The sequence below is a fragment of the Pollachius pollachius genome (assembly GCF_949987615.1).
Source record: "Pollachius pollachius genome assembly, chromosome: 17".
Classification (NCBI taxonomy): Eukaryota; Metazoa; Chordata; class Actinopteri; order Gadiformes; family Gadidae; genus Pollachius; species Pollachius pollachius.
The window spans coordinates 7,504,251-7,529,053 of NC_136950.1; the positions used below are offsets into that span (position 1 = coordinate 7,504,251).

Sequence of the window (24,803 nt, forward strand, 5' to 3'; positions counted from 1 at the left end):
TCAGAGTCACTGAACTGCCCTCCTCTATTTCACCAGAGGGACTCACGGTCACTGAACTGAGGGGGTCTTTGGAGCGTCTGTTAACAGTTACATTTCATTAATTATATAAAATACCGGCAGTTGGGTGCATCTAACAATAAATGTTTGTAGGCTATGTACATATATATGTATGTATTATGATATGTATGTATGTATGTACTGTATGTACTGTATATTTGTGTGTATGTATGTCCTCTGTATATCTCTAGGGCCGTTCATCTGATCTACTTCACGCTTGGCGTGCATATTGCTGAGGAAGTGCAGTGTTGTCTTATTTGGACACAGGACACGTTCAATATTAACACACTTTGAACTAAACTGTGCAGCAGCAGGGCGGGGCTTCAGGACTGCAGTTCAGCAGTTCACTTGGTCACGGTACTTGGATGCTGGATACACAACCGTTATATTAGTCTAACAATAATTAGAAGAGTCTCTGTATTGCTGCATGTATTTTCTGTTCATTCAAATCAACACACGTGTATTAGTGGGAATACAATGTGTGGTGTCTGTAATGTTTTTTAAAGGAGCAAAGCTCGAAAAAGCTGCAACACTCAATACAGGGGGACAAGCAATCTGCCCTTTCTGATTGCTTGTTCATAGTAACATGTAGCTCTGTACCCTGAAAGGTATATTACATCTGGTATCATATCACTGCAATGTGGAGTTGACTTACACACTAAAGGAGAGCGGAGATCGTATCCTTTAACAGCACATGAATAGTTGTTTCCAGACTGACTGTAGTCCTTGTAGTTCACTCCCTGTCCTACATTTTGTCCATTCTTGAACCAGATGTAGAGAGGGTCACCAGCTAGACCACACGTTTTGAGACAATTCAGCTTTGCATAGGTAGGATCGGCAGTGTAAGGAAAGTACAGCTTCACCTGGAGATCTGGGTGTGAGAACAAATTACACACAAATTAGTGTAAATAATTAAGATAACATAACACACACACACAGAAAAAAAAGACTCCATGGAAAATCGTAAAAGAGGCATCGTAGACATTGAGACTCACCGAGACTCATCGTAGACATTGAGACTCACACAAAATGGACGCTATAGGACAGTGATCATGATTTGTCTCAGTATCAGAATAACAACAATGGGTCGAATAGCAATGGCTGGTGGGATGGCCATGAGGTAGGTCTGTATATGCAGTGTAAGCTTGTCCAGGCCCTGCAAGTCAGGATGTAGGCTATGAATCTGAATGAATAGTAGGTAAATAGGTAGTGGCCATCCCCAAAATGCCCCAGAATACAGGAAATCAAATCTATTAAATTCAATTTTTTTTATGGGGGGGGGGGACCCCAGACCCCCTGTCTATTACTGTGCCCAACCAACATTTTTGATCACCAGCCGCCACTGGTACTGACAGGCTCAAAGGGCTGCAGCCGCTGCCGTGTCGGAGGCTAAGCGGCAGGTGTGGTAGAAGTTCCAGTAGCGCCGAGATCGTTTATTGGCCTGTGGCATATTAAGATAAGACAACCCAAACACACCCAGAAATGTACACACACACACACACACATCTTCTTACACACGCACACAAACCGACACACAGACACACACACATACACACACGCAAACACACACACACACACTGGACTCATCATAGTTTACCTGTTACAGATAACGTGACTCCAGGGTCCCCAGTATATTGCCTGGCGTGTCTTGTTGTGAACCTAAACTTGTAGACAGCAGAGTCACTCTGTCTCAGGTCTTTGATTCTCAGGGTACATGTTCCATGACATCTCTGATGAACACAATGGATCTCTCTACAGATGTATTCAACACGACCTGTATAGTTTGTATCGATTTCAAGATCAACTGGCTGAGACTTGTCTCCTTTAGTAAACCAGTGAATTGACTGTTGCTTCTTCGTACTGTATGTCATCAGCGTATTCATAAGTTGACCTGATGTCAACCGTTGCTCCTCTTAAAGCGCAGACATTACTAGATGAGTAAGTAACTGTCCCGTCACTATTACCATGAAGTGCTGTGAAAAAACAAACACATCTCATTGAGAATGAACAAGACACAGAGGTTCACCTGATGAACAGATCAGAAGATACACAAAGAGATGGAGGCTGGTGGGTGGAGATGGAAACTACAGATACATGCTGACCACTGAGCTGTGAGAGGAACGTTTCAGAACACGTGACACTAAAGGAGTAGCCAGGGGAGGTATAGAGTTCAAAACCCCCTGAAATATAAAATAGTAATTATTTTTATTTGAAGCGAAAACAAGATTGGGTTGTTAAGTTAAAAAAATATTTTTCGCAATTGCAACAGGATATGCCATTAATTGAAATCAAGCCTGAAAAAAAGAAACGTCACTATGCGGGAACATTAATTGTTACATTGATCCATGCAGTAATAAGCCTCGATAATGAAACTATAGGCCTCGGCCCTATAGTCCATGTTCTTGTTTTGTGGTAATGTCTAAATGTAATTAGTTAGATGTGAAGACAAGGAGTGAAGAGGAGAGGAGGTGAGCAGAGGAGACAAGGATAGGATTGGAGAGAAGGAGAGGAAAGAAGGATATAGGAATAGTGGTGAGGAGACAAGGTAAGGAGGGGAGAAGAGTGGAGACAAGGAGGAGGAGATGAGACAAATAGAGGAGAGCAGATAGGGAAACGAGAGGAGAGGAGGTAAGGAGAGGAGAGCAGGAGAGGAGAGTGGAGAGAGGACAGGAGAGGGCATGCAGTGTCTACCATATCACTGAATCAGAATTCCAACATTGCAGTAGAAGATTGATATTCCATGTCTAAATCATCATTAATGGAATAAATGGGGGGAAAACTGTAGCTTTTGACATTTATCTTTTCTCAAAGTCTAAAAGAAACTAAATTAACCCTTTGATTAAGTAAATAGTTCAAGGTTTGCCTAGCAACCAGTATTGCATATTGTGATGTAAAAACCAGTACAATACATTCACTATAAGAGGCTGTATACAACTTGCAGTGAAGTAATGAACCATATAAAGTGGACCGTTCTCTATTTGTGGTCTGTTTAACCAAACACAGTGTTCTAGAGGGTGATTCTTTAAAGTTATATTTACTATTCTTCTATCTTCATCATGCTGTGGTTTCAACCTCTCCTCGTTCCAGGTGCTTGGTTGTCATGTTATTGAAACAGTTCAACTAAATGTTAACAATGTATCAACCAATCAACCAACCTGGTACTGACAGAAGGAAAGCTAGAAATCCTCTTGCTGCTGATCTTAAATTCATAGTGAGTCCTCTCCTCTCTCAATCTGTTGTTCTGGGCAGATATTTAAACACACCTGCAGGTCAAAAACACAATTAAAAAGGTAGTACAGGGAAAACTCTATGAATTACATGTGTTAAGCATTGGAATACATGTAGAGGAGGATGCTGGTCTGACATTTAGTCTGTGGTTCCAGTTCATCATGCAGTTTGCTGAATTGCTGACACCAAAACATATTGAAAGACCTCCTTCCTCATCCCACCATGATGAGCAGAAGAACAGAAACCTGCAAACTTTTGGGCCTATCATAGAATTTTCCTTGTGTCTTGTTTTATAATCTGCTATTTTTTATTATCATTTTATTAATCTTCTGTCCTTCTACTCCTTACTCACACACACAGGCAGGCAAACACACACACATACACACACACACACACGCACGCACGCACGCACGCACGCACACACGCATGCACACACACACACACACACACACACACACACACAGACAGGTCCTCTTAAGGAAGCTCATTAAAGTTGGGACTGTTTTGTCTTGTCCACCATTCCTTAGAGGTTTTTGTTTAATTCTCCATAAAAAAATTGAACTGCCTCTTCCTGTCTCTGTCAGACAGCCAAGTATGGGGTGCCGATTGTAAAAATTTGGTTACAATTCTTTAGCTGAAACATTTTCAACATTTAGCTCACTTTCCTCACATTAAAAAAAAAATATATAAATGCTAAATGTAAAATCTAAATGTTATATCTAAATCATAAATTTATATCTAAATGTTAAGTGTTAAATCTAAATGTTATGTCTAAATCTAAATCTTAAATCTATATCTAAATGTTAAATGTTGAATCTAAATTTTATATCTAAATCTAAATCTTAAATGTATATCTAAATCTTAAATGTTTAATCTAAATCTTAAATTTATATATAAATGTGTCGCCAAGTGTAAAGCTAAATATTTTGAAAATATTCAAATCCCCAAGGAAACCACGCCCACTGCAGTAGCTTCAAATCGGGCAGCAAGATCGCATGGCCCCGCCCCCCTCCCCCGCTCCCACCCCCCACGAAGACGCTGTGAAAGGTGAAAGCAAAGAGGACTTTGGTGAAAGGCAGGCATGGCCGGTTCTCCAGGAGTCGGAGAAATTGAGCGGGCGGTTATTGCAGGCGGGCTGCACTCCATGGTGTAACTCTCCCTTGCGCCATGTACAATTAATGTCCATCTTATCAGTTTATGGTTTCCGTCTATGAGCCATATAAAGCTTGGACAAAGCACAGTGTATACTCGCCTTAGTACAGTTGTTGTACTCCTGGACTCAACACCAGCACCATCAACCCGTTGAACGGAGTCTCTGAGACGACGTCGCTGCACCACAATGTTCCTGGCACGCAAATGTCCATTAAGCATAACTTCTCCTACATGTGGATGTTCTGCTTTTATCTCACATATAGTTGCATCCAACTCCTCATCAGAAATGTTAAGAAATTTTGTGTGTTTTATATCACATCGTCTTCGTGTGGGGTGGGTGCGGGGAAGGGGGGCGGGGCCATGCGCCCGATTCGAAGCCACTGCAGTGGGCGTGGTTTCCTTGGGGATTTGAATATTTTTCTAAATATTTAGCTTAACACATGGCGACACATTTAGATATAAATTTAAAATTTAGATTTAGATATTACATTTAGATTTAACATTTAACATAAATTTAAGATTTAGATTTAGATATAACATTTAGTTTTAACATTCAACATTTAGATATAAATTTAAGATTTAGATTTACATATAAAATTTATATATAAATTTAAGATTTATATTTATATTTAACATTTATATTTATATATAAAATTTAGATTCAGATATAACATTTATATATAATTATTAACATGGATTTTTTACATTTGAACATATAGTTGACAATTACATATAACGTGTTGTTTTACATGAATTTCTTTCTCAAATGTGAGGAAAATGCGCTAAATGTGAGGAAAGTGAGGAAAATGTTGAAAATGTATCAACTAAAAAAAATTAACCAAATTTTTACAATCGGCACCCCATAGCCATGAGGAGCCGGGATTGAACCAGCTAAATTGGAACTTACTTTATTCAGAAAAAAAAGGTTATGAATGGAGGCTAGGTATTAGAAGAAGAATTTGGCTTTGATTTGTTCTGTCCATGTAGAATATTTCAATGGTGATTAAAATGTGTATTCAATTGTGACTTATTTTATGGAGACAACCAATGTTGTCGAAGTAGGATAGACATTGCCTAAATAATATTCTATATACGCCTGTTTTATTATTATTTTGCAATACAGTGCAAATATATGTAACCCATCTTAAAAGTAATATTTCAACAATAGTTAATATAAAAAAATGTCAACATAAAAATGAAAAATGTGGGCGGAGCTAAACATTAATTGTTGATAATTTATCTCTCCCAGTTCCATAGTTATCCCATCCACGCTTGTGCCAAACGCCTAATATCAAACGAATATCGAATATGAAACGAACTTCACCTCGGTATTTCACGTCACACGAACGCCACCTGTTTCCTGTTCCTGTGTGCATTTCATAGCCTCTCCGCCTTGTTATGTGTAGTGTGAAACATGGCGGTTCCGTGGCGGCACTGTTGGAGATGGAGCATAACAAACTGCACCAAGACACGGTTATTCAACTATGCGGTGTTCTCCACGCTGTCTTCCCGGGGGCCGGGTCCCATCGCCGGCGGAGCGCAGCAGGAGGTAAGGTTACCCCGCGGAGACCTGAGTTGGGAGGGGAGGACTGCGGTATAGCATGTGCCTGTCCGCCCCGCAAGAAGGTCATAGTGTCTTCGCAACTGTCAGTTGGGATGTCAATGGAACGTTGTCATTGATAGTCCCTTGAGACAGATTGGTGTTTATACGCTTGCCTTTACGCAGGACGAGACGTGCTTTTGTATGGAATGGGTCGTGTCTGTATTGAGTGTTCAGGTCCACTTGGAGGTTTATTATAAGCTCTTGACATTGCATTACAACTGCACTAAGCCATAACCGCCTCCTCCTTAGTTGTCGGCCATTACAATAATGTAGATATACACTAATGCAAGGACGGATAGGTATATATTATTGTTACATTGTTGTTTTAAGATTGTTTTATTGTTTAGTCATTGTGCATTGTACACCTAATATATTAGTCGTGACTGGAGTCCATTTAACCAATCTAAACACTACTGACTTGAGGTTAGAATGTCTTTCTGCTTGGGATAAGTGAGGGTACATTGAAAAAAAAAGCCTCTTGGGATATATTTTACGAGTTACATAATATATAAGTTATGAGGTCGTATTCACAAGTTGTAGAATATTTATAACATTGTAAAGTTAACATTACAGTTGTAATAACCACTGCTGACTGTGTGTGTATGTGTGTGTGTGTGTGTGTGTGTGTGTGTGTGTGTGTGTGTGTGTGTGTGTTTACAGGTGCTTCCATCAACACAACCAGTGAACTTTAAGGATACATTTCCCAGGTATGTTATCAGCTCCACGCCCAAAACCATTAAAGACACAGTGCACTCTTTGTACCAGTTAGCCTTTATCATCATCATCATCTTCATAATAATAAACATATAATTTTCTTTTCATCAGGCACAAACCGAGGCAGCTGTGGCCTGCGTCTCAGTTGCGCTGTTGTAAAAAGATCCACAGTGACACCAAACTGAAGGACCCCTTCTCGCTCGCCCAGAAAGACCTCGCACATTTATATGACGACATCAAAAAGGTATTGCTATGTGACCTGTTTTTAGGGTTCTAGTAAACCCCGACAGCCTGTTCAATCACCACACCCAAGCCCTCAACACAGCTTAACAGAAGTTCACTCTTACTACAATAATGTGTCATGATGCAGTGAATGAGTGAAAAGAAAAATAATGTCATAACGTAGTGAGTGACGAAAAGTAAAATAATGTCATAACATAGTGAATGAGTGAATGGTAAGACACTGTCATAGCGTGGTGAATGAGTGAAAGTAAGATACTGTCATAAAGTGGTGAATAAGTGAAAGGTAAGATGCTGTCATAAGATTGTGAATGAGTGAAAGGTAAGATACTGTCATAAGGTGGTGAATGAGTGAAAGGTAAGATGCTATCATAAGGTGGTGGGTGTATAAGTGTCTTTGCCTGTCAGGAGCTGTATGTGTCCGGGGCGGAGCTCAGGTCTCTGTGTGACTACTACTTCGACGGTCAAGGGAAAGCCTTCCGGCCCATGATAGTGGTGCTGATGGCTCGAGCCCTCAACATCCACAGCAACAGCAAGGGGTGAGACGTCAGACCGCATGCGCCTGAATTAAGGGGCGATTTACCAGACTGAATTTGTGTTAGTATTTGCATAACCCTTAATTATAACGGGGACTTTAAGCTGACACGGTAGTAATACAATGACGATGTGATCACGCACTGCATCTCTGAAAAGTATATTATACTCAAATGGAACTTCTGGTCGTTTAAACTATATTTGCGGGTCGTACGCACAATTAGTCTCAAAGGGCTTCACAGGCCAACATTAGAGGACTCATTCAACCTAGTTAAAAAGATGGATGACAATTAAAAAAAAAACGTTAAGTTAGCTAACTAGTCTACTCCTTATTTGTGATCAAATATGAGCGGGTGAGCAGATCAAAAGACATAAATGGCATAAGACGTTTTTTAGAGCTAACCCTTTGCGGGAGTCCTTTACCTACACTGCACTTTACCTACAAAATTAGTGACACAATATTATATTGCATTACATTTAGCAAATGCCTTTGACCAAAGTGAGTAACAAGGGAGGCTGAGAACATGATCAAAGTTGGAGAAACTATGAAAATATTTAAAGCAGTTTGACATTATTGTCATCATTATACTTTAAAAAGTGGTACTTATTATAGAGGTATTAAAATTTTCCCTTTTCGCTTCCTGTTTGACATCCTGTATGGCTGTTTATAAAATATAGAATATATATTTTAAAATATAGATGTGAAAGCTGAGTCTCTTGAATAACAGTACTTCCATTGTATATACCCTAATGATGATAATAATTGATTGTTATTATGAATATTATCATTATTATATAACATATTGTGTGACGCTACCCCCGGGTTAATTGGCTCCCTGACCTATTGACCTTTGACCCAGCACTGACTTGCTGCCGGGCCAGCGTTCGGTGGCCATGATCTCGGAGATGATCCACACGGCCAGCCTGGTGCACGACGATGTCATCGACGGGTCGGACCAGCGCCGTGGCAAGAGCACCATCAACGACATGTGGGGCGAGCGCAAGGTACGCCGTCCCAACCCAGCCCCGGGAAGTGGGACGTTTTGAACTGGGACGTTTAAAACACACCGTCGAACAACTAACAAGCTGAAAGTCGTTCAGTGTCAAGGTTTCACTGACGAAAAGTGCAGGGGTTCTCAAAGTTTTGACAGCTGAGGGCCAATTTAGGAACCCAGAATTTGACTGAGGGCCGCCAAAGGAAAAAGAATCAGGCGGGAAACGCCATCAGCATCCCAGTGGTGAAAAACAACATTGCACCGTGGACCCCTGGGAGTGAGGTCTAAATCACGAAACTGAAACAAAGTAATGAACAGTCGGATTACAACTAACAAATGTAAAAGGATTAAATTGAAAGCTAGCGAGAGCCGACTTTTCGCTTTATATTTATTTAATTTTGTTTAAATTGATATTGATATAATTAAAAAAAAAAAAAAAATTCTCACTTTGAGAACCAATGAACTAGTGTATCATATTTAGTAATTTATCACTTAAGTCCAAAGTGGCTAACAGCAAGAGACGGGTTTTCAAAGTGTCCAAATCCAAAGTGGCTACCGAGACGGGTTTTAAAGGGTCAGGAAGCATCTTGATCAAGGTGGTCTGCGGACGTCGGGGAATCGAACTCGGCACCCCCCCCCCCCCCCCCCCCCCCCCCCCCCCCCCCTAACTGTGCGACCGTCCAGACGGATGAGCGGGCGGTGCTGTGAGCTTCTCGTTCCTCCTCCTTTTCCGCAGGCCATCCTGGCGGGAGACTTCATCCTATCGGCGGCCTCCATGGCGCTGGCTCGCATCGGGAACACGACGGTGCTGTCGGTGCTGTCGCAGGTCATAGAGGACCTGGTGAGAGGTACGTCCCCTTCCCCTGGGGACACTGAGCCCGCCTGCAGCCATTCCTCCTCCTCCTCCTCCCCTGACCATGTCTGTGTCAAGCCAAGCTCTAGCCATTGAGAAAGACCCCACTAATGACAGCCAGTGATGAAAGCAGTTGCATGTGTTTGATGCCCCAGAAAAATACAAAACACAAAAGATATTGATATTATTATTGTAGTAAATAATCTCTTAATGATTGCAATGAGATGATCTTTTTTTTTTACAGCACTTTTCTTATTACTCAAAGACGCTTTACTAAAAGGAATACAGACAGTACAGACAAACAAACAAAAGGCAAATAAACAACACTACAACAATAGACCACACATTAAGAGAGAGGGTGGAAGACGGCGGAGGATTATTTGTCAGATGTTGTAGGTGGTCCTGAAAATATGGGATTTAAGTTGACTTGAATGAAAGGAGTGTATCTTCGGATGGCCAGAGGGAGGGAATTCTGGAGGGTAGATAGACGGTGGTTTAATGTAGTTGAACTCACTGCAACATTTGCTGGAAGTGCCTGATTGCCTAATTTCCACAACAGATACACCGTTACCCAATCACGACTACCACACGTTTACTCTTCAAAATAAAAGCCACAGAGAAAGCATTAAGCTGCTTGCACACCGCCGCGCGGCAACCGCCCTGATAAACGACGGTGTGAAAGGGCCAGGCGTCTTTAAAAGCGGCTGCTGCTGCTGCCGCCAAAAGTTTCAACACGGCGAAAGCTGAGCGGTAGGGCAAAATCTGTGCGCGTTCACGTGGGCGGCAACCACTTCCTGGTCTACAGCCGCTTTTGTAACCGCCTCCCCTCTGCCGCCCTTCCCTCATTGAAATGAATGGAGGCAGCGAGTTGCCGCGCGGCGGCGTGAAAGCGGCTTTACTCTTTTCCGTCTCACCCGGCGGTCATTCTTCCCTCCCCAGGGGAGTTCATGCAGATGGGCTCCAAGGAGAACGAGAACGAGCGCTTCAAGCACTACCTGGACAAGACCTTCAAGAAGACGGCCAGCCTCATCGCCAACAGCTGTCGAGCAGTATGTACGTTCAGTACGCACCTTCCCCCACTGGGGCCGGCTCCCCGCGACACGCCCTGCTCACCGTCCTCCCTCTGTCTGTCTGTCTGTCTCTCTGTTATTAAAAGGTGTCCATCCTGGTGAACTCTGACCCGGAAGTGCATGAGATAGCGTTCCAGTACGGCAAGAACGTGGGCATCGCGTTCCAGGTGCGTGCTGACCTCTCGCTTCGTGTTTGTTTTTTTTTTATTTTTTTTTATTAAAAACATTGGATAAAATTACGCTAATGTTAATAACTGTTGATTCTTATTGTTATTATTGATTTGTAATGGTGTTCTTACTTTCAGTTTTGTGGTGTTTTTTAAATGCTTTGATTGTACTGGGATGTAAAATGGAACAATGTGATCTAAATATTAAGTATTGGGATTATTATTTTTTTGTTCTCGAATTGGTTAGTCACATTTCTAATGGGTGAGATAGTTTAGGAAAGGGACAGGAGAAAAGTAGCCTGGCTATACCCATGCTGCCTTGCGCGCGATTTCATAGAGATAGGGAACCAATCACAGAACGGGGAGGGATGGCAAGACGATGACAACGTCTTTGCGACACACCCATCGTCTTCTTCCTCATCGAATTTCTGTCGCTCTACATACGTCATCTGGTATAATTGATACGGTTGGCTATGAGCTACGTACAGACTCATATGATAGAGATTCGTAGCGCCCAATAAATGGCTCCGGGCAATCGTAAACCACGCCTCAAATACGAGAAAATGAATGTGTGGTTCCCAGACCTCTTCTCAATGTACATTACCCAGGCTAGGAGAAAAGATGGATAAGATCGCAAACAGAATCTAAGCCAGATCTCTCTCTCTCTCTCTCTCTCTCTCTCTCTCTCTCTCTCTCTCTCTCTCTCTCTCTCTCTCTCTCTCTCTCTCTCTCTCTCTCTCTCTCTCTCTCTCTCTCTCTCTCTCTCTCTCTCTCTCTCTCTCTCTCTCTCTCTCCTCTTCTCTCCCCCCCCCCCCCCCCCCCAGCTGGTGGACGATGTGCTGGACTTCACGGCGTGCGCCGCTCACCTGGGGAAGCCGTCGGCGGCCGACCTCAAGCTAGGCCTCGCCACGGGCCCCGTGCTCTTCGCCTGCCAACAGGTGAGGCGCCGGGCGCACGCCTTCACACGCCACCGCCACCCGGCTGATGTAGGATGGCGGCCTGATTTAGGACCACGTCACAACAGGAGACCTTACACGACTCACTGTTAAAAAAATATGTAACATATAATTTAAGGTGACATATTACTACCGGGTTTGAGGGTGATTAGCCGTTACAAGCCGTTTTGAAAATCGGCCTCTTCTGACATTACAAGTGGGCGTGTCCTCCTTAATGTATGACGGATAGATGAGCAACGTTTGCTACAGTCGACTGGGTAGGCCGGACGACTGATCTATCAGCACACATCTAGGTGGACACGCCCACTTGTGATGTCAGAAGAGGCAGATTTTCCACATCTGTTAGAAAATCTGCCAACAGATGACAGCTAATGACACTCACACCTGGTGGTATAACGTCACCTTTAACTACAATAAAACCTACAATATTCTGACAGGAAGCGTCCAATTAGCTACGTGTGTCTGCTAGTCCTGCTTGATAGTATTCCATATCTCTAGTCTCGAGTGAGTGATGCCGCACTCCATGTTTGTAGCCCTGACGGTCTCCAAGCCTTACCACACGATCTGACTGTCTGTTCCAGTTCCCTGAGCTCCACTCTATGATCATGAGGCGCTTCTCCTCCCACGGAGACGTGGAACGGGCCTGGCAGTACGTCCTCGAGGTGAGACCCTTCCCCTGCAGAGAACCTGCATATATACTTTATATATTATATTACAGAGCGATGGCATGGACAGCACCAGCTAACCAGCCAGTCACTGCGTCCCTGTGTATTGGTATCCAAGATGGCGCACCCCTGAGTGCGACATCACGGAGCTCCTCATAGTCAAGTTGCGTCTTTTATGTTTTACACGCTTTTTAGTGCCGACTATGGCAACCAAACAGTTCCTAAACATCACATACGACCGGGCGAAATTACTGATACTGAGTGAGCGCAGTAGTTCTGGCCTGTTCGACCCGAGTACGTTGAGCGATTACCCGGAGCTGCTCATCGCATCGCCATGCCAACCACCGGTAGGCAGCTCTCCTACTCACAACGGCCCAAAGCGGAGACGCGGTAGACGGGGAGGAGTGCAGTGAAGGCTCGGCGTTTGGCCAGCTGAGGGAGGCTTACTCTCCCGATCATACTGTTCCCCGAACGTCCAGTCTTTGGAAAACAAAATGGATGAGCTTCATGTAAGGATATCCACGCAGAAGGACATCCAGGATTGCACCTTGTTGTGTTTCTGCGAGACATGGCTGGGGGAAAAGTCACCTGACGAGGCCGTGACACTGGACGGATATACGGTCCTCAGGGGGGACCGGAGCGCTAGGGATAGCGGTAAAACCCGGGGAGGTGGGACGGCCATCTATCTCAAACAATCCTGGTGCACGGACTGCAGGATTATTTCCAAATCCTGTTCGGAAACGTGGAATATCTGACGGTAAGGCTAAGGCCGTTTTTATTTACCCAGAGAACCGCAATGCATAATTGTGTGCGCTGTGTACATCCCCCCCCCCCCCCCCCCCCCTGCCAAGGAGGAGGCTGCACTTAAAGAACTGCACGGCTCGATCAGTGAGCATGACAACTCTTACCCTGATGCTGCTGTCATCATTCTGGGAGACTTCAACCACTGTAACCTCCGGAAATATATTCCGAAACTGACTTTCCCCATCAGAGGAAACAAAACACTGGATCAATGCTATAGCAACATTAAAAATGCATTTTTTTCGCTGCACCTTTACCACATTTCTGCAAATCTGACCACCTAGCAATAATACTAAGGCCTGCATACATAAAAAGGCTCAAGGCGAGACCAGTCACAATTAAAACTGTTAACACCTGGACTGACAGGTGAGCCTGCAGGCCACAGACTGGAACATCTTCGGAGATGCCACAGACAACATCCACGACTACACGGAGACTGTGAGCGACTACATCAGCTGGGGCACGTCTATATGTGCCCCCCCAAGATCTGTGCGTGTGTTCCCTAACCAAAAACCTTGGTTTAATGGGGACATAAAACGAAACATCAGAATTAGACGGGAGGCCTTCAAGTCAGGAGATCAATTCCAGGAGAGGAATATAAGAGAGCCCGGTATCCCTCTACCTGAACAACACGCGCAGCATGTGGAAGGGAATCCAGGCAGCTACAAATTACAGGACTAGCATGACGACCCCAGACACCCGAGATGCCACCCTCCCAGACAGCCTTAACAATTTTTTAAAACTTTTTATATTTTTTTATTACTATTTATTGTGCTGCTCTCTCTCTCTCTCGATCTCTCTCTTTGTATTAATACTGTAATTGACTTGGGAAGCCCTGCACAAGAATTCCTGTTTGCACTGTTTGAACCTTTGATTATATTACAGAGCGATGGACAGCACCGGCTAACCAGCCAGTCACTGCGTCACTGTGTATTATGTTACAGAGCGATGGACAACAGCAACCAGTCACTGCGTATTATGTTTACAGAGCGATGGCGTGGAGCAGACCAGCTATCTGGCGAGGCACTACTGCGACGAGGCCGTCCGCCAGGTGAGCAGGCTCCGCCCCTCTCCGGAGCGCGACGCCCTCATCAGGCTCACCGAGATGGTGCTGACCCGGGACAAGTGACCCCGGGTGACCTCTGGTCCCCGGACGACCCCTCCCTGGCCCCGCCCCCTTCAGGCAGCTGCTGATAGGACAACTCAACTCAACTCAAGCCAAGCCCAGGCCCCTGTTGGGGCAACTGTTGTTCGCCGGACTCCTTGTCGTGGCGTCGGTGCTACTCTGAACTGACCAATCCCGGAGTGCCGCAGTGATGACATCATGGCAGGGAGTGCCAGGAATTAACTGAAAGAAACGCAGAGTGGGGGTCTGTCGTTTAACTTTGCTGTCTTAACTGTCTCCGCCCAAACAAATCGAACAGTATGCCAAAAGTCCTATATGATAATATAAATATATTTATTAAAATAAGTGGTTTACACTCCTGTGTGTTACAGTTGAAGAATTGGAGAATCCCAAATATTACGAATTTGAGTCTTTTAGATGCAGCGGAATTAACCAATTTGAGCGAATCCGAGTCCACCGCACTGAACAACACTAAACTCTGACGTCACGTTTCGGTGTGTATTGCGTACTGCAACTACCTATCTTGTCACTCTATTAAACACGGCTAGTGCTAGTCACGGCTCGGGGCGTAGTCTGTCTGAATCGATTCCACAAGCGTTGGAAGGGTGCCATTGTCGTGTGTTTACGTGATGGTCAACACACTCCAGGTACAGAAGTTATTCAAATATCCATACCGGAATTTCCCCAAAACCCTCTAGATTGGCTAAATAGTGCAAATGCATAAGGGTAGAAAGTGAAAACAATCAAGCCCAATGGGAAGACTTTGACTTAACCTGGAGTTTTTCCACCGTCCTCACCGTTATAGGCTGACATTTGTGTGAACTTATGTGTATATCCAAACTGTTGTGAGAATGCCAGTGTTTCTGTATAAAGAAGTGCTCTTTAACAGCTAAGGCCTTAACATCCACCAATGACCGTGTACTCTCATTAAAGAGACATGCTTTTTAAAATTCCAGTCTCCGTTTCTTTGGGATGGCCAGGGACCACAGCAGGGCATATTGTACATATAATGGTTTATTATAAAAGACTGTACATTAAGTTTTCAATGAACACATTATATATACAATGTAGGGGCAGAGATGTTGGACCCATTAAGTTTTCTAGCCATGAATCTGAACTTCTGTGTACATCCTCGTTTCAAATTAGACCAAACTTTTAATGCATTCCCCATGGAAACAAAAAGATGCTCAATGTTTGCAACCACGTTTTTTTCTGTAGTTTATTTCCCATGATGCATTGCAAATGGTAGGGTATTAAGATCGTTTTTTTGGGGGGGTTCAGGTCAGATTAAGGATCTGGGGAAATGCAAGGCATCATGGGAGAAATCACCCAATCAGGCCATTATGTTGCACCCTCTGGTGAGGTAAAGGGTGATGCGTTAATCATACACTAGAATAATCTATATCTTGACAATTCAAAGCTGAAAGATCAATTCAATCACTCACAACCCTTTCCTCATAATCACCGATTCAGATTTCCTTTTTTTGCTAGGCGAGGGCTGGCAGTGATTGGCAAGTCATCTCAAACTGAAACGAAACCCGGGGAAGACAGGAAACGCCTAGTTTTTCCCCGGAGACATTGTTCAATAGGCCATGACATTTTGACTGCTCCACATATTTTATAGAAGTAAAAAGTTATAAACAATGCGTCTGAAATTGAAAGCCATAATCAAGATGTGAAACTGAAATGTTCAAATTCTGAACCAAACGAAAATCAGCATTTTAAAAACCGGAGCCCTGAAAAAGTTCTTATTAAAAATTCTAAATCATTCAGTGATTTGGACAGTACAACAAATTAAACAATGCAATAAAAACAAATCAATTTGTATATATTGACAACATAAACGGTAATACATTTCATAAATTCTATATTGCATGCTTTCACACCATAATGTGAATTTCTTGTGTAATTTGCCTTCAGGATATATAATTGTCCATACATACCTAGACAAGATTTATTGGTTGGTATTGAGATTAGTATTGTGGTTGTTTAGATTAGCATAATCCAAGACAGCCATCGTTGATGGGCAGGCAGTGAATTAACCATTACATACAGAAACCCCTTCTGTATTTACAATTAGAGAACTACTAAATTAAGAGCGCATTCAGAGTTTTGCCGCATTCGACACAACCCTGAGTCACAGCCATTCTGTATGATTTGCATACATAAATAAGCGTATGTAAATCCGTCGGCTCGCCTTTTCAAGTCAATATGTTATCTTTTTTTGTTAATCTTTTATTCACAGCCCTTAATTAAAATTAAAAAAACGTGTCTGAGCTCGCTTTACCCATATGTTGACTTGGCTTACTGGACCGACCAATAAATCCCATAATGGCGGGAAACATGACCCAAGTTCATCATCCAAGTAGCCGTCAGGAATCTGTAGTACATTTAAGAAGTGTCGTAAAAGTCTGCTGTTCTGGAGCTTGGTTTCAACGATCGGTCTTGGTATTCCCAGACCTCCAGAGACTGAACTAGAGTATCCGATCCATCGTACAGTTCCAAGACTTTGCAATCTTTCCCTGTTTATACGTTCCAACAAATCCCTCCTCTCCCCTCCCCGGTATGCAAACCGCAAAATAAACTATATCGATAAACATTTTTTATTTATTTATTTGCAAACATATTTGTTAAGGGGGCAATAACATTGTGATATCAAAAAGAAAAGCAGTTAAACGTTGTGCCTACGTATACGTTAGGATGGGGGGCGGTTGGGGTTTGACCTGGCGGCAGTGGTCTCTCAGAGTTTAGACCAGGATCGCGGTATCAATAAATACGCCGCCACCACGCATTGGCCCTGCTAGCATCGCTAACTGAAGTTGACAAGCTAGCATTGCTAACTGGCCTCGGCTAGCTAGCGTCGCTTACTAGCCTTGGCTAGCTAGCGTCGCAAACTGGCCTCGGCTAGCTAGCGTCGCAAACTGGCCTCGGCTAGCTAGCGTCTCTAACTGGCCTCGGCTAACTGGCGTCAACTAGCTAACATCGCTGACTGTCAGTGGCAAGCTTGCGTCACAAGGTGGCGTCTTTTAGCTAGCGCGGCTAGCTCAGTCGGCGTAGTGCATGATGGACTCCACGTAATTCCCGGGGAAGAGGCCGGTGACGCTGCCGGACACACCCTCGTACCAGCCATCGTCGTTCTTCTTGATGATGTAGATGATGGCGCCCTCCATGAAGGACAGCTCGTCATCCTTGTCCTTGGAGTAGTCGTAGATGGCCACCACTGGGGAGGGGAATCATCCGGTTATAGACCAGGAGGTAGGACTAAATGAATAGAACTGGTGTGGTAGAAGATGTAAATCGGGATTTGTAAAGGTATTCAAAGCACACCAATAGGACGCACTAGAACACGCCAACAGCAGAATCATTTTTTAATGTTCTATACAAAGTGGAACTTTGTTTTCGTCTCCACCTTTTCAATGTATTTGTCTCAGTTATTGAGTTAATGAGTCAGTCTTTTTTATTGAGTTAATGAGTCAGTCCGTTTACTCGTCAGTTATTTAGTGAGTGAGATAACTTTTGAGTAAATCAGGTAGTCAGTCAGTTAGTCTCTACCTTTTTTGGTTTAGTTCTTTTTTGTGTTATTGCGTTAACGAGCCCATCCGGTAGTCAGTGAGTCAGTCTGTCAGGTAGTCAGTCCATCAATCAGTGAGTCAGTCTGTCAGGTAGTCAGTGAGTCAGTCTGTCAGTGAGTCAGTGAGTCAGTCTGTCAGTGAGTCAGTGAGTCAGTCTGTCAGGTGGTCAGTGAGTCAGTCTGTCAGGTGGTCAGTGAGTCAGTCTGTCAGGTAGTCAGTGAGTCAGTCTGTCAGGTAGTCAGTGAGTCAGTCTGTCAGGTAGTCAGTCCATCAATCAGTGAGTCAGTCTGTCAGGTAGTCAGTCTGTCAGTGAGTCAGTGAGTCAGTCTGTCAGGTGGTCAGTGAGTCAGTCTGTCAGGTAGTCAGTGAGTCAGTCTGTCAGGTAGTCAGTGAGTCAGTCTGTCAGGTAGTCAGTCCATCAATCAGTGAGTCAGTCTGTCAGGTAGTCAGTCTGTCAGTGAGTCAGTGAGTCAGTCTGTCAGTGAGTCAGTGAGTCAGTCTGTCAGGTGGTCAGTGAGTCAGTCTGTCAGGTGGTCAGTGAGTCAGTGAGTCAGTCTGTCAGGTGGTCAGTGAGTCAGTCTGTCAGGTGGTCAGTGAGTCAGTCTGTCAGGTGGTCAGTGAGTCAGTGAGTCAGGTGGTCAGTGAGTCAGTCTGTCAGGTAGTCAGTCTGTCAGTGAGTCAGTGAGTCAGTCTGTCAGTGAGTCAGTGAGTCAGTCTGTCAGGTGGTCAGTGAGTCAGTCTGTCAGGTGGTCAGTGAGTCAGTCTGTCAGGTGGTCAGTGAGTCAGGTGGTCAGTGAGTCAGTGAGTCAGTCTGTCAGGTGGTCAGTGAGTCAGTCTGTCAGGTGGTCAGTGAGTCAGTCTGTCAGGTGGTCAGTGAGTCAGTGAGTCAGTCTGTCAGGTGGTCAGTGAGTCAGTGACTCAGTCTGTCAGGGAGTCAGTCTGTCAGGGAGTCAGTCTGTCAGGGAGTCAGTCTGTCAGGTGGTCAGTGAGTCAGTCTGTCAGGTGGTCAGTGAGTCAGTCTGTCAGTGAGTCAGTCTGTCAGGTGGTCAGTGAGTCAGTGAGTCAGTCTGTCAGGTGGTCAGTGAGTCAGTGAGTCAGGTGGTCAGTGAGTCAGTGAGTCAGTCTGTCAGGTGGTCAGTGAGTCAGTCTGTCAGGTGGTCAGTGAGTCAGTGAGTCAGTCTGTCAGGTGGTCAGTGAGTCAGTGAGTCAGTCTGTCAGGTGGTCAGTGAGTCAGTGACTCAGTCTGTCAGGGAGTCAGTCTGTCAGGGAGTCAGTCTGTCAGGGAGTCAGTCTGTCAGGTGGTCAGTGAGTCAGTCTGTCAGGTGGTCAGTGAGTCAGTCTGTCAGTGAGTCAGTCTGTCAGTGACTCAGTGAGTCAGCCTGTCAGTTAACCCCCACCTTTCTCGATGTAGTTCTTGGGGGCCCAGTTGGGGTCCCCGTCGGCGTAGGGGTCGCTGTAGTGGACCACCGCCGCCTCCTCCTCCTCGTAGTCCACGGGGGGAGGGGGAGGCGGCGGGGGCGAGTCGTCGAACATCGCCATGCTGTCGGGCGGCGGCGGAGGCGGGGGGGTGGGCGAATCCGCGACTGGAACGAAGACAGTGAGGACAGTGAGGGTCCGCAGTGAACGACGTACGGGTCGGAGGCGAGGGGGAGGCGGAGGGATCTGGGGTATGGCAGTGATTGGGTTGACCCCTTCCACCAGGAGGTGCTTGGTCGGGCAGTCATGCCATGCAAGTTGTTGGGATCATGCATATATCAGAAGCATACTATTATTGGTAAAGGGACATGCAAAAGGCCCAGGTGACTCATGCGGCTCAGAATATACACACATGCACACACACCCACACAAAATATATATATTTTTTTTTTCTCATATCGCTTAAAGTTACTGATATGCTTTAGCATCAAAGCATCCGTAGCAACTCCACAATATTGGTGTTTGGTCGTTTAAGTGCCATCTACGATTCCATTCTTCTTATCTTTATTCTTTGTACCTGGTGGAAGTATGTTTCCTTACCTTACGAGAGTTTTGTACTTTGTTAATGCATTATAATTAAAAATATATATAATGCTGTGGGAAAACTGCACTAAATTAATGCAACTTTTCCAACCAATAGAAAGTGATACCCGAGTGATATTACAATCCTGACCAGCAGAGGGCGGCAGCTTGCCCAATCCCTTCCATCCTCATGTGGCCAATCTGGGAAAACCTTGCCTCAATACAAAACACTCTAAGATGCCTTTCTAGTCAATCAGTTGGAATACTGAAGGACAGAAGGACTTTCATCACACATTAAAACCACTTGAGGGGTCACAAACAATACATGGAACTGAATAAAAACAGTGAAGCTACGTTGAAACTCGACTTCGACTTCTTTAGATCGGGACCAACTATCTACACAGCGGCGGAGAGGAAGAAGGGAGGACCACTTTGCATGCAGGGGGAAGAGCGCTACAGGTGAGGACAGGTGAGGTACAGGTGAAGGGGGCGTGACTTACTGCTCTCCTGCATCCTGGCCACAAAGCCAGTGAGTGGAATCTGAGGTGTCAGCTGTGGCATGGGAGGCGGAGGAGGGGCGATAGACACTGAGGCATCGCACACAGACAGAGAAGAGAGAGAGAGGAATCACGATGTATTGAAGAGAGAGAGACCACGATGTATTGAAGAGAGATGAAGAGAGAGATAGATATAATTAAGAAAAAGGGAAGAACAAAAAAGAGAAAGTGGATCAATTACAGAGAAATTAAAGATGAGCACAGTTATAAAGAGGTGTGCACACCACTCACAAGCAGATAATATCATCTGTGTTCGTGGTCTCATCTGTGTGAGTTTGTGGATTTGTGGCACAGCCCGGACAGTGTGACATAGTGCACGTGAGTGAACAGATCAGGGGGGTTGCATGTGACGCACCATAGGCCACAGCCCTGGGCAGAGATCAGACCGATAGCGGCTATGCACTTCTCAGCCTCAGGTCAATCTGAAGGTAAATGGATGGCTGGCCCTGGCCACCAGAGGGAGCTGTTTCAACAACGTTTCTACAGCGTTTCTACAGCTCTTCATTGCGACTTTTCTTCACAACTCTCAACTTTAGCTTTAAGAGGACTTTTGAACTCCCCTTACGGTCTTGCAAAACTGTGTTCTTTACAAACTAACAAAGTGCTTGATCGGTCAGGTTTTTCAAATGCCAAGAGACCATCAATCTAACTTTTAAATTCCGGTGTGAAAAACTGGACTTGGCACAGTGTATTAGGCCTACAGTAAAGTTAAACTTCCTCAAAGTGTCCTAGTTTGAGACCAGGTTAAGCTTTACCTTTTAGAGAAGTAGTCCCTGCCCAACACTGGCAGAGGGGAGCACAGGTCTGTGGTCCTTCTCAAGGTTTCTTCCTTGATAATTAGTTTTTACTCTTCCTAGAGTTCTTATAGCTCAGGGCTGTCGTATAAATGGTGCCGTTGAAGCCCTTTGAGACTGACCTTGTGATAAAACAACTGTTCAAATAGCCATCGTGCCTGGCAAGTGCTCAGTGTACAAAGTCCAGACTTAAAAGGACGAGTTAAACCGTTTTGCCGTGGATAACACTCCTTTCTTGAACATGATTATGAGTGTGTACTGTGCCACGGTGAAGTCAGCGAGCTGGTTTTTCAAATGCCAGAGCGTATTGACCGCTGATCGTCTGGGTGCTATCTACAGGAGAATCCAAGGGCATGGGTTTGTCAATACTGAAGACATCCCGGGACTAGATAAAGGAGAAACCATGAGCTGCTCTTTGAGAGGGAGCAGGGGAGTCGATACTTCCTCCTTGAAACCCAAGCCCCAGACCATCGGGGCCAGCTGACTTGGGCCTGACACAGCACAGATGACCTTTTAAGTCAAGGTCTTATGGCTTTGAGGAGTTAACTGTGTTGGATTTGCCTGTTTCAAAAAGAAACTAACAAAGACAAACTAATCGCCAGTATAAACCACAGGGACATCGCTGTTTTATCATTGGGTGGCAAATAACAACACAGAACTGTTGATTGCAGTAACCCGTGTTCAACAGGGGTTGTCCCGGCAGTTGGCTTTAAAACATTTTTAGCGTTGCACTTAGATACGGGTTTGTCGTAACACAGTTTAAACCTGTATCTATGACAACCGGTTAGCCAACACGACTAGCTTGCAAACTCGAGGGTAACCAGTTAGCCAACACAACACAGCTAACAAACTAAAGATGGCCACGGCAAAATGGCGAGTGGGGGGGTCTTACTTGAGTTCAGCCCATAACCAGGGGTGCCTCCGTTAATGTGTGGCATTTGCTGTTGCTGCATCTGCGCCATCTGCTGCAGCTGTAGCTGCTGCTGTTGAATCTGTAGCTGCTGCTGCTGCTGTAGCTGCTGCTGCTGTTGTAGCTGTTGCTGCTGGAGCTGCTGTTGCTGGAGCTGCTGCTGCTGCTGCTGCTGCTGCAGGGAGAACTGGGAGGTGGTGGAGGGCGCGCGGCGGTAGGTTCCCGTGGCCGAAACCATGGAGACGGAAGAGGAGGTGGAGGAGTTGTGGCGCGAGATCTGCCGCGAGATGGTCCCGAACTGAGACATTGGGACGGGGCCCAGGCCTGGCCCAGGAATCACGGCTGCAGGGGCCCGCAAAGAAAGGAAGAAGAGGAGGAGGAAGAGGAGGAGCAGGAGGAACAGGGAGACAGGACGGAGGGGAGGCCAGAAGGTGGAGGAAGGGGGAGACAGGAGGAGGAGGAAGGGGGCAACAGGAAGAGGAGAAGAAGGAGCAGGGTTTAGATGGCAAAGGAGGGAAAAGAGTGAGAGAGAGAGAGAGAGAGAGAGAGAGAGAGAGAGAGAGAGTGAGAGAGAGAGACAGAGAGGAGAATGAGCGACAAGCACATAAATATAAAGCAATAATTCTATGTTATTGATGACTGGAACATTGATCTGATTCAGCAATATGAGAGAGAGAAGCAACCTGGTTAGAGTAACATAGGAATGGAGCAATTAGCAAATGACAGGAGAATACAACGAAGGATCAGAAAGAAAGAGGAGAAGAAGAGTAGAGAACCGTAGTACTGCTGGCTACTGGCTGATGGACGGCCCATGATTCTGACTCTGCACTACAAACATGGAGTACGGTGGTATTCAGGACTTCCGTTCATTATGTAGTTCAGAGACATTTAAGACAACAAACATGGAGTGCAGCTGCACTCAATGTAGCCTACAACTTTGGAGGAAAATCAAGCAGCACCACAAGACTGTTCGTGTGTGCACTACGATTGATGTTAACAAAAGCGCAGAGAGACACAGCTAGAGAGAAAGAGGGATACTGACAAACAGGGAGGGACAATATGAAAGAGAGAGCTGAACTTCCTGTTGACATTCCTGAAGGACGGAGGTCTCCCAGGAGATTACGAGCTTCCCTTAGAGGAACCAGGCCTTCAAAAACAACCCACTCGCCCAAGCAGCACTAATGACCACAGAGGGTCTCTGGGGATCAACCTCTACTCCTCACACGTTCCAAGAGATAAGTGTAGCATTTTCAAGAACCTCCTCATAAACAGAGGGTCGTGAACACTGCAGATTAAAGATGAAACAGCAATTCAGAGATCCTCTCACCACTGACATGCAATATATTAATAACTAGTACAGAATCCCTAATTGTGATTCTAGCTTTATGAGGAAAACAGCTAGCAAGATACAGGTTTCTCTCTGAGTTTTTGGCTGGATATCAACAGTGCAGTGGCCCACACTGATTCACACCATTTCTCATTAAGCAGCTGCATTAATGCAAAGCACATTCACAAAGAATTTCACTACAGGTAAATAGGGAGCAGGTAGGGGTTAGGGACATCTTGCCCAAGGATGCATTAAGTTAGGCTACAGAAATTGGGGATTGACACCCATTCCTTTATGGCACCCAGACCACTAGGCTATTTTGCCCTCACAAACTTCCTCCAGATCTTATTCCACCTTCTTGGTTCTGAACCTTAGCAGGTGGATGGAACTGAAGGAGGAATCCCATATTCAACCCTGATAGGGTTTAGAATCCAAGATGGCTGCTCTGTGAAAAAGACCCATGCAGATGAACCATGACACCCTGTCCAACCAGAAGTCTTAATCCCACATCTGGAACGGGGAACTGAGACTCTTGAAGCTCCTTTGGGAACGTTCAGATTCCAGATGTTATCAGAACAACTGCATGCTTTTTCTTCTGCGTATTTACAGCCATGCCTGCAGTATTGGATCAACGCTTTAATTAGGCTAAATAAACTCATTAAGTTTAGTCAAGTATAAAATAAACAATTGAGCATACAAAAAAAACCCAGGGGGTTTAGCAATGTACACAATATACCAAAATAAGGAAGCATGGCATGAGGTTCATATGCTGATTTCAATTCAAGGTTTTGTTTTCTTTTGGTAAATATTATAATTCCGGTCCTTGAAGATTAAAGGTAAGATACTTGGTAGATCTTAAGGAAGATCTGACCAGAGTAAGAAAAATACCACGACCATTATCATCATCATCATCATCATCAGCATCTTCATGAACATCACGTCAAGTAGATTCAATTATTCAGATCCGTTTATCTTCACCAGATTTGAATGTTAGTTCGGTGAATCAGATTGTGATTCAAATCCTCTAATTTGTAGGAAAAACTGAAAACACTTTGGAGAAATCGATAATCATTAATTAATTCATGTTCCAGCCTTACCACCCATGAGTTCAGTGAGCAATGATTAAAAAACACAACAACACCACCACCAGCTTCACCACCAAAGTGATATCAACCCCGCCCGACTGAGGCGTGAGGGGGGTGACGAAGGATCTGTGGCGGGCGGAGGCGGAGGCTGAAGGGGGTCTCACCTAGGGGTGGAGGAGGAGGTGGGTTGGCTAGCCCCGACATGGGGGGTGCCGGCAGGAGGGATGGAGGAGGAGGAGGAGGAGGAGGAGGAGGTGGGGGAGGGGCTCCAAGGGGAGGGAACAAGAGCTGGACTGAAGCCAGACAGTCAGAGTGGAGATATTAGACCATGTGATGTCACATTCTAGAAAATGCAGCTCCCAACTGAAATCATATTATACAGCTAGATCTGGAATCATA

General features: G+C 44.9%; 2 protein-coding genes across 6 annotated transcripts in view; one reads left to right on the forward strand and one right to left on the reverse strand.

Moving 5' to 3' along the window:
* The first annotated feature begins 5,833 nt into the window (after positions 1–5,833).
* On the forward strand, positions 5,834–15,123 carry pdss1 (prenyl (decaprenyl) diphosphate synthase, subunit 1). Its single transcript, XM_079754917.1, has 11 exons — positions 5,834–5,986; positions 6,701–6,747; positions 6,866–6,998; positions 7,403–7,533; positions 8,389–8,533; positions 9,260–9,371; positions 10,316–10,425; positions 10,533–10,613; positions 11,438–11,551; positions 12,151–12,231; positions 14,024–15,123. The coding sequence occupies exons 1-11, from the start codon at positions 5,852–5,854 to the stop codon at positions 14,162–14,164; spliced, it is 1,230 nt and encodes a 409-aa protein (XP_079611043.1). The 5' UTR covers positions 5,834–5,851; the 3' UTR covers positions 14,165–15,123.
* Positions 15,124–16,756: 1,633 nt separating this feature from the next.
* The window catches only part of abi1a (abl-interactor 1a), a 40,572-nt gene continuing 32,525 nt past the window's right edge, over positions 16,757–24,803 (reverse strand). The window contains exons 7-11 of one of the 5 annotated variants that reach the window (XM_079754912.1): positions 24,569–24,697; positions 21,975–22,334; positions 20,232–20,318; positions 19,131–19,316; positions 16,757–17,381 (exon numbers count right to left, since the gene is read on the reverse strand). In XM_079754912.1, coding sequence (XP_079611038.1) covers positions 17,206–17,381; positions 19,131–19,316; positions 20,232–20,318; positions 21,975–22,334; positions 24,569–24,697 — 938 coding nt within the window. In that variant the 3' untranslated portion in view covers positions 16,757–17,205. The remainder of the gene's footprint in view (positions 17,382–19,130; positions 19,317–20,231; positions 20,319–21,974; positions 22,335–24,568; positions 24,698–24,803) is intronic. The other 4 variants (XM_079754914.1, XM_079754913.1, XM_079754915.1 and 1 more) reach the window with 4 other exon arrangements.

Coding starts and splice junctions, on each gene's coding strand:
- pdss1 (XM_079754917.1), top strand. CDS start 5,852: ATGGCGGTTCCGTGGCGGCACTGTTGGAGATGGAGCATAACAAACTGC. Junction 9,372..10,315: donor CATAGAGGACCTGGTGAGAG/GTACGTCCCCTT, acceptor TTCCCTCCCCAG/GGGAGTTCATGCAGATGGGC. Junction 12,232..14,023: donor CCTGGCAGTACGTCCTCGAG/GTGAGACCCTTC, acceptor TTATGTTTACAG/AGCGATGGCGTGGAGCAGAC.